Source organism: Mastigoproctus giganteus, chromosome 4, assembly GCF_048544385.1.
Source record: "Mastigoproctus giganteus isolate SK-2022 chromosome 4, ASM4854438v1, whole genome shotgun sequence".
NCBI lineage: Eukaryota > Metazoa > Arthropoda > Arachnida > Uropygi > Thelyphonidae > Mastigoproctus > Mastigoproctus giganteus.
The window spans coordinates 61,604,158-61,616,818 of record NC_143578.1 but is presented as its reverse complement, the minus strand read 5'-3'; the positions used below and the strand labels follow the sequence as shown (position 1 = coordinate 61,616,818).

Below are 12,661 nucleotides of genomic sequence, written 5' to 3'. Positions count from 1 at the left end.
CGAATTAAAGTGTTTTGTAAGCTTCTTTAATATTATACACATGTTTATTGAAAGTAAGCAGCAGCCATTATCAATCCATTGATGGATGGAAGTCTCCTCAACAATTTACGTTGAGGGAAATGGACCATAATCTGCCACGCTGGTCTGCGAGTTGGCAGATCGACCGTATTTAGCAGTCAGGGGCTTGAACCCCGATCTATTCAGAGAGCGTATGCTAGTGCACTCCCGCTCCTGACCACTCGGCTACGGAGACTTTCTTATTGAAGGTGCAGATACTTAAAGTTTCAACTATATTCATGGATTCAGTCCATGCACGTCGTGGCATGGATTCCATCAGGTGTCTGAGGGAGTCTGTTCTAGATTTCACCATTCTTCCATCAGGATATTTGTCAGCTGCTGTACTGTGGTCGGTAGAAGACTGCAAAGCCGAGAAACAGATCCCAGACATTCTCAATTGGATTCATATCTGGAGAATTAAAAGGCCAGGGTAGATGTTGGAAATGTTCCCGAACTATTCACATACGATTTTTATATGGTGGATAGTTTCATTATCGTCTTGAAAGAATCCTTCACAATCCGGCTAAAAATGAAGCATTGCAGGGCGAAGTTGGTACTATATGACAGAAGGATATTCATTGGAGGTTAAACGAGCTTCTAATGGTATGAATGCACCTAATCCGTACCAACAGAACATACCTAATACCATGATACCATGCCAGTGAGTATAGATCTTGATTATTGGTTACTCTGTTAAGTTTATGCTCATTGATAATATAGTTGAATTCAACATGGTTTTAACTTGGGTCTTCATATATTAGAATATTGCGCTTCTTAGTATATATGTTAAGATTGCCCCTAGCAAGAATATCATAGAATTAGATGATTAAAGAAATTTTTAAAAATTTCTAATTAATGATAATAATGAATTAGTAATATATTATAATTAGTTATTTCGAACGATATGTTTTGTCAATAACACGTGACGTGTTCATATAAAATATTAAGGAAAAATGCACTTTCTGAAAGTCAATGGAGCCCCCTCCCCCTTTCGAGGAAATTCTGGTGGAATGTTAGTTGTTTGAATATGAACTTCCTTAAGCTGTAGTCCTCACCCATTTTATTTTCCAATAAAGCCAATAAAATAAATTCGGTTGTTCTGCAAGAATTCCATGATTCATTGGACTGGAGAGGGCAACTTGTTTTTTGATAGGTTCACGATCAATCAGAGGAAGAATATGTCTATGAGATATACAGAAAATCAAAAAAAGGTAAAACAAAATTTCTCATCGAAATTGTTTTGGTTTGGGTTTTAAAGTTTTTTTTTTTTTCATTATCTTAGGTACGAAAAGTGACTTTGATGCTTCGTTGGCAGGTATACTGGACAAGGTGGCTTCTTCGAGTGTTAAATACCAATCCAGGCCCACCCCCAACACCTCCCGAGGCTCTAACCCCTTCTCGTTTACTAAGATGGGAAGAAACTCCGCCAGGTACGTTATTTATTATTTCTGTTCAAAAAAAAAGACAACTAAACTCTGCATAACAAAATACTACTTCTGGAAAGTCAGTTCTGTTATTCAAGGGCTGTTGAAAAAGTAGCGGCAACGCTACTCTACAAAATTAATAAATAAATAAAAATACAAATCTTCGTTCAAAATTTCGTGACTGTTAAATTCTCATAAAATTACTATTTCCTGCCCAGTGCGATCTTGCTTAGTCAAAATAGCCCAAAGTACCTATAATGCCCATTTAAAATTCATCAAGAGAAACAACTAAATATGTATACTTACAAAACTGCAGCTATTGTGCAACTCTCCTCCATCTTTTAATATCCCTACGCTACCAATGAACAGCGCACGTACACCTTCGTTCCGCCACTACTTCTTAAACAACCCTCTTACATATACTCGTCAATCGGTGTATCAAATCTTATCTGTTATTCACTCTAGCGTCCTGAATTTTCTTATTCAATACCACGTACTTAAAAACAAAGTGTGGAGATGAGAATTACTTTACCACAGCCTTCATCTTAACGCGATACCATTATCAAACTACCACTTTACGAAATGCACTCTCAATCGAATGAAATTGCTAAAGGTGTTTGTCTGTTAAATAGGTTCTTGCTACATTAATAAAATATTAATGCCATGAACTCGTAGATAGACGTTATTTAAATATTAGACAGTAAGTTTTACCCATCAGCCATTTCGGCAGAGCTAAAAAACATCTAGAAAGAGCTTTCGATATGTTTGGTCAAATTACCAACAAAAATAATTTGAAAATGAAAAGAAATTATCTACTTATCGCTTAAGTTCTTAGGAATAAGCAGAAAGTGTAATTGAATTTTATCCCTGTTTCCTTAATGGTATAATCAAGTTGTTGTTGTTGTTGTTGTTGGTATGTTGTTTAATGGCACAAGGGCTGCTAAGGCCATAGTGTGCCTGTATAATCAATGCAGACTTCGCATAAAAAAGACAAGTCTTCGTAATCGTGCTCGCCTCTGTCTCTTTTATTCTTATCCAGAAACAGCGGAAGAAGAGAACGCACAACATGATGCGCAGCTAAGTGCACTGTGCCGAGACATCAGACGAGCTACGAAGGATCGAAATAGGACGGAACAAGACGAAACTGACACATCAAGTGTCGTCACTGTTAACACTTTACAAGAAAGTGCCAGTCTGGATGACGTCAGCCTTCTGGTAAGTACATTAGACACAAGAGGTGAGAGAAAGTGAATGAGAGAGAGACGTACAGAAGGATGTAATTACGTTCAATATATACACAGGGGACAACTGTATAAAAAGAAGTAATTTTTCAATGTCTTTACACTTCCCCATTGATAACTCCAATGAAAGTTTTTTGGATGCAGAAAGAGTCCCACAGTTTATAATTTTAATGGAAGGATTACTCGATTTTTTGCTCGTTATGTGTGGACTTGTGTTTATTATTAAAATTGGGAATATTTTAGTAGAAAGTTTTTATGAAACACTTTTTTTTTAGGAAAATTTACAGTATGTTGTAAGAGTTTATAATTATGAGGTACTGTCCATAAGATAGTTGTTTGTGACTCAAGTTTAAGAACACACACATGCATGAACAAGTGCAAGTTAATTTATAAACATCCTTTTCGGTCTTTGTTGAAGAACTTTAGTAGATAGTTAGCCAGTTTAACTATATTTCTGCGATTTCTAAAATTTGCAGCTATTTTTATAACTTAATATTTGTAGCAAATCGAAGAGGAAGATGAAGAGAATAAAAACCTAGAATACAACAGTGATAGCTCATGGATGGAAGTAGAAGAAGACAATGACAGCCCAAATGAAGCAGTTAAGCACTTTTTTTTTTTCAATTAATATAATAAATATTTCAATTTAATTACCCTTAATATTAATATTTATTAATAAAATACAATATTTATTAGTCTTCATCGATTTGGTTACACGAGACGTTATCAGATGTATTAATAATATTAATTAACATTAATATGTATTTCTTAATATTTCATTTAAAATTCATATTAATTAATATTTCACTTGATGCTGTATTTAAATTCCGTTAATATTTCAATTTATGCGCCCCCTGGATTCAAATTTCGTATTAATATTTAATACAATGCAATATTTATTAGCCTTCATCAATTCGGTTATATGAGATGTTATCCAAAATATTAATATTTCTTAATAATATTATTAATTAATAATATAAATGTTAATACTATTAATAACTTATTATTGATACTATTAATATTTCTTTAATATTAATATTTCATTTAAAATTTCCATACGCCTAATATTCAATTTATGCGCCACCTGGATTTAAATTTCAATATGATCATTTCGTGAATTCTGTATTAATTGATCAACGTGCATTTTGTAGTATGAGAAAATTGCCTTTTCAAGATCATAAATTTCATTTCCATTTCATTTTTTTTTATTAGCATTTTCTTAGACAGCGTATTTCCAGAGGCAATAATCTCGTAACCGGTAAGCATTAGTTTCAGGATTCATTATATTTGTTTATCCATCTATTTTGCTTCGATTGTATCGATGATAATTTCTTTTTTCATTTGCAGGAAACAAAGAACAGAATGCAAGATATAGACGAAGTTCTGTAATATAGAATTAATTTTGTAAATTAAAATGTTGTGTCGTCATTATTTAAATATGTAATTAAAATTTGATTGTTTTTGTGTGCTAAAATTCTTGTAATTCGATATTTTTTTTAATCGCACCCAAGTTCAACTAGTAACAGTTTGAGGGTCATGGCAGTTTATTTGTTAAATAACGACATATGAGCCAAATAAAAATAATAATTAAAATTAACAAAATATTTTAATTATAATTAATAAATATAGTAGTAAATAATTGATATATGGATATGATATTAAGCTGTTTATTTAACAGCTTTATATATCACATATATGCGGCATATCCTACAATTGTTCATGGTACATCGAGAGATTCCTTTCGTGTTTTCGTTTAGAATTTTCTATTCCAAGAAAGATTTGGCTTCTGATGTACTGTTCAACTATTTTAAAACCTGTAAGTTAGTGTAGTGAGTTGCGTCTTGTTATTGAGTGTCCTATTTCCTTTTATTTTGCTATTACATTGTTGTTTAGGAATTTTTTCTGTCGACTACTTTGCTCCTATTATGCCAGTATATATGGTTTATCATCTACAATAAGTGGCTATTTTATTCATTGTGGATGGACTCCACGAGGTGTCGAAATCGTGCCATAGGGACGCTGGCCTAGTAGAATCAATTGCTTCCCATATTTGTTGCAAATTGGATGGCTTCATACGCAACTCCAAAGAGCACGTTCCATCTCCTTCCATAGGTGCCCAGTTGGATTGAGATTGGATGACTGGGGAGACCACGTAGTATACTAAATTTACCCTCATCCTGGAACTGCAATTAAGACCTTGTGACATGGCACATTGACCTATTCAAAGGACCTATTTGCAGCTGAACACACTGCAGCCGTGAAGAGTTGGTCCTCCCACGCCGGATGGAAAATTCACACTCGGTTAACGACACCAGGAATTATGGGTTTTTTTTTTTTTTTACAATGTGATTGAGTCACTCGATCTGAGGCGGGGTTGAATTTATTTCCCCCATGGAATCTTTTGGATTTTTTGTGCAGCAAAAAATATGGAGAATACGTAGAGTTATAGACACAATATACTGACACCTCAAAGCATTAATCTTAACACACATCATAGATACCACCATGCCGACAGAAGTTGAACCCGGTCCAGTCATCGGCTGTGATTTTTTTTTTTTTTTTTATGTGAACCCCAAACACGAGAGGTATTAGAACCTATAGCACTTAGTACCGTGCTTGGGTTGGAGGTTGAGAAGACGAAAGAAGATATTTGTTGACATTGGACTTGAACTTCTGTAAATTGTAATTTTCAGGAAATACGTATGAAGGAAGGTTGTTCCAGATACCCCCATACGTGGGGGTATCTGGAACCGAAACTGTAATCCGAAACGCAAGCATTTTCTACACGGTGATGGATAATCGTTGTAAAAGTGCACTACACGCGAGGGCATTACATCTTCACAAATGTATGTTCACGACCATTTGTATGTTACTCAGGTCGAACCAACCCGAAATAACTCGCGGAGAGGAAGTCCTGCTCCCTCCGACTGCGATCAGCTAATAACAATCTTGATTAAAGAGCCCTATAAGAACTATTGCCTTGTTTGCCTTCACTGATGGCAAACAAGGCAATAGAGAAAGAAACAGATTAATGCGCTTGAGGTGGGGGTTACAATCGTTATCATTTTGTGCCTTATGGAAAAGGCCTGGGTTCTAGAATACGGTTGGAACTTTGGACTTTTTCCCCTCCCGAGAGCCTGAGTTTTTCATCCAGCAAACACACAAACCAAAGATACAACACAATGATGCGTCATGGTGCAAAATAAAATGACACCAACACACGGCTGAATTTAAACTTGTTGTGGTCCTAAGCTATAACATGTATGAGGCCCTTTCTCATATGTAAATCAGGCCCTGCATCTACAGCATTTCAAAGTATAAAGGGCATACATTTATCGATGTACACTCGTATTTTCTTAAGTTACCCATAGCGTGTTTTTATATTTGCTTAACATCCAAGGTCTTCTGTGTGATGCGAAAAGAAATCAATCAGCAACACGTGCGCGCTCACAAACAGACATAGTAAAAGAACATTTCCATCTATGCATCTTGCATGAAATACGATTAAAATAAACGGACCTACCTGCAGAAATCCAATCAAGATTACGACACTGAACTGGGCATGCGTGCAGAAAGTCTTTGCGGTGACAATCCACTGTTTCAATTAGGAAATCTCTCTTGAGGATGCGGATTACAGTAAACAAACATATCTTACATGCAGAAGTGTTGTCGTAAACAAACTAGAAAATCAAGAAAGAAAGAGACTGACTGGAAAGGTCCTGGATAAAAGAATATTTCATGTTTCAGTTAAAAACAAAAGCCACTCTAGTTTCAATTACCTTTATTTATTTGCATTTGAAGTCCTGTATTTCACTTTTAGCAACTGATCATGTAACAGAACTTAAATTTTGGGAATTTATTACTGATCAGTGGTGCTTCTAGCAGAAAAGTCTATAAGCAGATGAGAACAAAATGGCACACTCTAAAATGTCATAAAATTGGTCTCAACAAATATTAAGGAGACATTTCCGCATGTACGTGCATTTTTAAAAAACTGACTTGAAAATATAAGCACCACTACTGATTACAGATACAGACGTTATGCAAGAAAAAAGACAGACACTAAAATACAATATGGAGAGCTGCAAAGTGCGCAGTTATTGGTTGAAAAATAAACGAGGGAGTGGGGACTGTCTCTTTGACCGTTCAAGGAGAGTGAAATGTACTCGTGACACAGTTGGTAGAATCGCCGTTCTCCCCAAACCGGGTTAAAAAGACCCGAGTTCGAGTCGCGTCGGTGACATGAGAAATTTTTATGGGTCTTTTCACAACATGGCTGAGTTAATCTCTAAATCCGAATCAAAATATTAATTGCATAATTTAAATAAATTTATTTTGTGCATAAGAACGCATTAGCAAGGAACTTACCTTGCATTAGTCTACAGGATTTTTTGTCCAAAAATGGAATGATGAATCATGCTGAGTCCTTCAGCCCATTTCAGTTTTTAAGACTGAACTTTACTTCGATATTTTGACGTTCCACTGTCTGTGGTCGTTACTGGGAAATATCGTTCAACCACTCGGGACATCATCAGTTTTGGTCTATTGTCCTGACAAAATATGTACGCCTCTTGTGTGCGGCTGCGGTGAAATCATAAATTCTTCTTGTAGTGGCCACACCAACTAGAAACGGAAATTTATTTACACTACGTTATCATGAGTATCGGGACATAGCACAATCACATGAGATGTAAAATATCGATCATGATAATTACGTATAGCGGAACTACACGAATTCGAATGAGAACATATACCTGGGTTCTACAGTGTAGGACCATGTTAAATGGATTTTGGAGGCTCTGAATTTTCTACAGACCTTTGTGTGGAACATAATGGAAGACGAAAGGAGATACAGAAGTTGAATTCACAACTAGATCCAGAAGCGTAAGGGAGAGACTGTTTGTGTGATAACGTGCATTAGTCAAAAGTCAAATAATACAAGAGCACAAATATGTTCTCGTATTATTTTTTTACTTTTGTCTGTAATCTTTTGTTGTATTTACAGCCCTACACTGTTTTCCACTTCATAAACCTTATCACGAATTATAGAGGGTTCAAGAACAAGATTCAGAAGAAGGGGCTCTTCTGACCTCGTCCCGTAAAGGTACCGCACTGGCTCTCTGCATCAGTTTCCGAGTCCTGACCTTTTCCATTACCTACCATTTTGTCTTGTCGGTCTCGCGCGACCGCGTCAAACAGCACCGGACAACGACCACTTAGAAATGGTAGATCTACCTTGCCTCCAACGTTACGATCAAAAGCAGCAACATCCTCGACCTCTTCGTTGGCCAGAATATCCGTAGCTTGAAGAACAACTATCGGATTTTGAAACCCTTCTGTTTCCTTTCATCCATGTTGCATTACCAAAACTTAGTTGGAGAGAATACTTCGGACATTATTTTTCTCCATAATGTAAGTTATAATTTCTATGTGAATAAGAGCAATTAAATAAGGATGCAGAGTTATGGTATTAATAAAGAAAGTGCTTTTTGGTGTCGAAATTCTTTATAGTCACAACTCCTCTTTTGAAACCCTGCTAATGGATGTCACCTAGGGCTATTTGGCCTAAATCTTGTGACTGTTACGTTCATAAGCTCTTAGCTCAGAAGAATGTCTCTTTATAGATTTGGTCTCCACTTATTCAACATCTCAATTTGAAAACAGAATTATTATTTTAGGTGAATTTAATCCTTCTCTACCTATGATTCCCATTCAGAGCGGCTTCAATATTTAAGTACTCTTAAATTAGTCCAGTTATTAACTTTCCTAGAATGGAGAAGACTCAATCTATTATTCATGAATATTACCAATACACTGTTTCAATCTGATGGAAGAATCTGGATGTAAAGACAGCAAAGAAATCTTCCCATTTATTCTAAACAATAATACACTTCCAGCATCGTTGAAATTTTACAGAAAGCCTGACATATGCGTTTCTGGAGGACAATGCTCTCTGAAATTTTAATAAATCCCTTTGGCGTCTCAAACTATGCGTATAATATAAATTTGACATTAAGATGTGCCAGAATAGAAATATATTCCATGACAGATCGACTAAAACAATAATTATCAGAGTAATTTAATGATGAAACTTGTACGTACCACATTGTTCACTTCAAATTGTATCTCAGATAAAAAACCTTTTATGACTATAACTGGATACTCTCATTTGTGTTAGAAAGCCATTATTGCTGCAGTAATTGCACCAAAATAGTATCTTTAGTGAAAAGAGTCATTTTCTTTTTGGTACGTTAAAATGCAGCAAAAGGAGTATAAAAACACATTAACCATCTTTTGTGCAAATAGAATATTCCAAAATAAAAAGGCAGGTGTTTTAAAGTTAAATAATATGAATAAAATTGTAATTTAATGTGAAAGCACTCTTAGGTCAGAAAGAATTGAAATGCAGTACGTCCAGCACAATTTCAGATTTTCCAAGTTGCTCATAATGACTACTTGTAGTCTCCTATCTTTGAAAGATGCTAATTACGTCTGTAATTTGCGTAGTTGTATTATGCGTCTGCATTACTTTCGTATTACTGTATAATACGAACGTAATGTAGACTCATTTTCTAGAGATGTCACTAGATGGCGGTAGCAGACGAGTATAGCGAGAAATTAATTCCAGTACAGTCGAATTATTTTAAAACAACCAAGTAAATTTAGCGCAAAAATAGCAGCCATGTGAGAACTATAAAACATCACTTTATAATAAATACGAATTATTATGCCTTACATTAGATTTTTTTTTAATTTTTCGTTTGTTTTATGTAAAACAAAATCTAATTATAGATATACAGTACTTGAACGTTAATTAGCATACATTTGGGAAATATATGAAATAAAATAACTCTGATATTAGGGTCACCCGAGGATCCACTCAACTTGCATAGACAATATGTCCATAAACTGCACATGTTCTCTGGGCGGTTTGTCTGTTTTGCTGACGAAAGCCCTCGTGAGTAGCACAGTTGTTAGAATCGCCGTCCTCCCCACATCAGTGGAAAAGACCCGAGTTCGAATCCCGTCGCGTGAGGAATTTTTATAGGTCTTTTTCACAATGTGGCTGAGTTAGTCGGTCCTAGCCGAGGGTAGCATGGTTTTTCTTCCAGCAAGCAGACAACAGAACACAATTTACAGACATACAAGACAATATAGCCTAAATTACCGATGCGTCTAAAACTCTAAAACAACCAACCAACCTGGATGAAAACCCCAAGTCCCTGCGGGAGGATGTTTGTTTGTTATTTGGTTTTTAGGAGCATTAGCAACTAAGGCCATATTGGTCTGGGGATTTGCGGTGGTCATTCCCTGACTTTTCCGCATCCTCCGTATTTGGTGGTCACGGGCTCGCTGCAGGAGGAAACCCCTTGCTGTCCACGACTGAAACGGATTGACAGAACCATGGAGTGAAAAGAGCTCATAAAAGTTCGTCCGTCTCGTTATTGACGAGTTGGAAATCCGGACCTTTTTCACTCGGTCTGATGAGGCCGGTGTTCATATGCTTGAAAATGGCGTAAATTTTTCAGTGTTATCCATGTAGACTGGATACAGTCACTAGATAGACTACAATTAATGACCCCACCCCGGAGCATACCAGCAAGGTGAAACAAGGTGTTAGAAGAAATCGCAAAAGTACCCTTAATAAGTTGTCGAACTGTTACCGCTAGGTCAACGAAACTCACCTACCAAGGACGCACGATATGAACTCCATTCCGCGCAGGCGCCACATTTGTTGCGCAATTATACCAAGAGATGGCGGCAGGCGTAACTTATTTTTTGAATGCCCCCAAAAATTGTAAGCATGGAACAAGCAGATCATTACGAGACCGGGACCGCATAGCTATACTACATGGAGTCCTTCATGAACTCTCCAAAGGGATTGCGTGCTCCTTCATTGGCTTTGACGCGGACCCTACTGCCAACCGCTCGACAGAGAAAAAGAGTTTCACCACTCATCTTATGCAGATCTGGCAGACCAGATGGGAGAACTCTCCAAAGGGTGAGATCACCAGACGATTCTTCCAAATGTCGACAAACTATACCCAACGGCACCGACATGGTTTGCGCCGGGATTCTACTCAACCTTCCTGTTAACGCGCCATGGTGCCTCAAGGTCGAACTCACAGCCCCGGGCATTACAGACGATTCAACCTGCCGCTGTGGAGAGCTGGAGAGCTGGCACCACCTTATGCATGAATGCCAGCTCTATGATGACCTCTACTGTCAGCTCATTACCCAGATCACCGTCTTGCCCAGAGATAGAGAACACCTCCTCGATGGAAGGTAGAATATATAGCTTTCTCAAAGTTTGCCGAAGATCTGCACAGAAGACGTGACCGAAACACGCACCAACCATCATGACCAGTAGCGACAGTAATAAGCAATACCAACAAAGATCTACTGGATAACTATGAAGACTTTTATATAGACTAATATAATACTTTTATGAAGACTAACAAAAGAACTGAACAAAGGACGGACGGCTGCATGAGCTGAGCACTCTAGCCCGGCTCTCTTTAACTCTCCTCCCTGGTAGGGGAGGCCAGACATGTTGCCTCGTCTCCTTGCTATCCCATCCTCTCTGGTGGGTCATACCCACTGCTCAACCTGGGGACGTCTTCCGTATTGGCCCCCATACTTCTGGATGGAGGTAAAAGGCAGAAGCCTTTTACCTCCAGTCTTCAACTTTCCCACCCACTAACTTTTGCAACTGTGTACATTAGCCCTTAGTCCAAATTTAACTCGATATCAAAATTCAAATCAATCTTTTAACCCTTCGCCGTAGTTTTAGTAAAGCGATGTCCCACACTTTTTTTTTTCAGGTCACTGAAATCTCCGGAAACTAGGTGGCAGAGCCTGCCAGGGTGTTGAATATAAATCTATTGGGTACCCTGACCTGCCTCCACGGGGCAAGTGTGGGCAACAAGGGGGATTCCCACTAGGGGACCAACGGCTAAATGGTCAGCGATGCAACATACCATGACATTACACAACAGGACACTCCCCATATACTTTTTTGTAAATCTCTGGCTTTCACAGACCTCTGTGCTACACCTACAATGCATACAACACGGAGATGGGGGGGAACCTCTGGTGCCGTTAGACATCAAATACTTTACACTTTATACCACATGCAGATTGACACAAGTACCGCTTGATACAAGGTATATTTCAAATGGTTTTCATCCATGAAAAAGTAGTGACTGTTGGATGTAAATCCGGCAAATTAAATAAAAATTGGAGATTTTCGCACAACAACCTTCATCATAGATCGAATAAATCCGAAATGTGAAAACAAGCATAACAATCCCCCTCCAGATTAGATAACCCCTATCTTTTTCCGCACGGTGCTGACAATCGTTGACGGCTTCAAACGCGTTAATTTGGCCTAACTCTCCAATGACGTCCATCTCTAGTTCCCGACTCAATGATGATGTTCATCCCTAATTCGGCACATGTAATTTAAACATGTTGAGAGACCGCATTGCAGACGGTTTCTTGATTTATTTTTAATATAGTTCATGTTCGAAAAGATTTGCCCGCAGAAATGCTTCGAACAAAAAACTGACAGAAGTCCAAATGCAAATATTTTCAAATTTATATACTTGTCCAGAAAGCTACTCCACACATCAAACACAATTTGGTCTTGATTTTTTCAACTCGTCTATCGCCATCAATTTATATAGAATTGCAAGGGCAGCCTTTTGCCTGTTCAAATCCTCAATTTCAGTTTTAAAGCATTTTACTCCACATGTCCTTGATTTTTAAGTCCTCTAACTCCATTTCAAATTGTGCTTCATGTAGATTAAAAGTTAAAGAGCTGCAGTTACATGTTCAAAGAGCCGCAGGTTGCCGACCCCTGCCATAATTGAATTTAACTGACGTCATGGAAGAAAGTGCATAGACGCTTGCCATTCAAATTCAATTATGGTGTCC

General features: G+C 37.5%; 1 protein-coding gene across 1 annotated transcript in view; it reads left to right on the top strand.

Moving 5' to 3' along the window:
- LOC150086777 (uncharacterized) overlaps positions 1-4,116 on the top strand; it is a 29,927-nt gene extending 25,811 nt beyond the window's left edge. Inside the window, exons 5-9 of the mRNA XM_090372261.1 lie at positions 1,340-1,487; positions 2,521-2,696; positions 3,225-3,323; positions 3,935-3,980; positions 4,070-4,116. Coding sequence (XP_090228387.1) covers positions 1,340-1,487; positions 2,521-2,696; positions 3,225-3,323; positions 3,935-3,980; positions 4,070-4,116 — 516 coding nt within the window. The remainder of the gene's footprint in view (positions 1-1,339; positions 1,488-2,520; positions 2,697-3,224; positions 3,324-3,934; positions 3,981-4,069) is intronic.
- Positions 4,117-12,661: the final 8,545 nt, after the last annotated feature.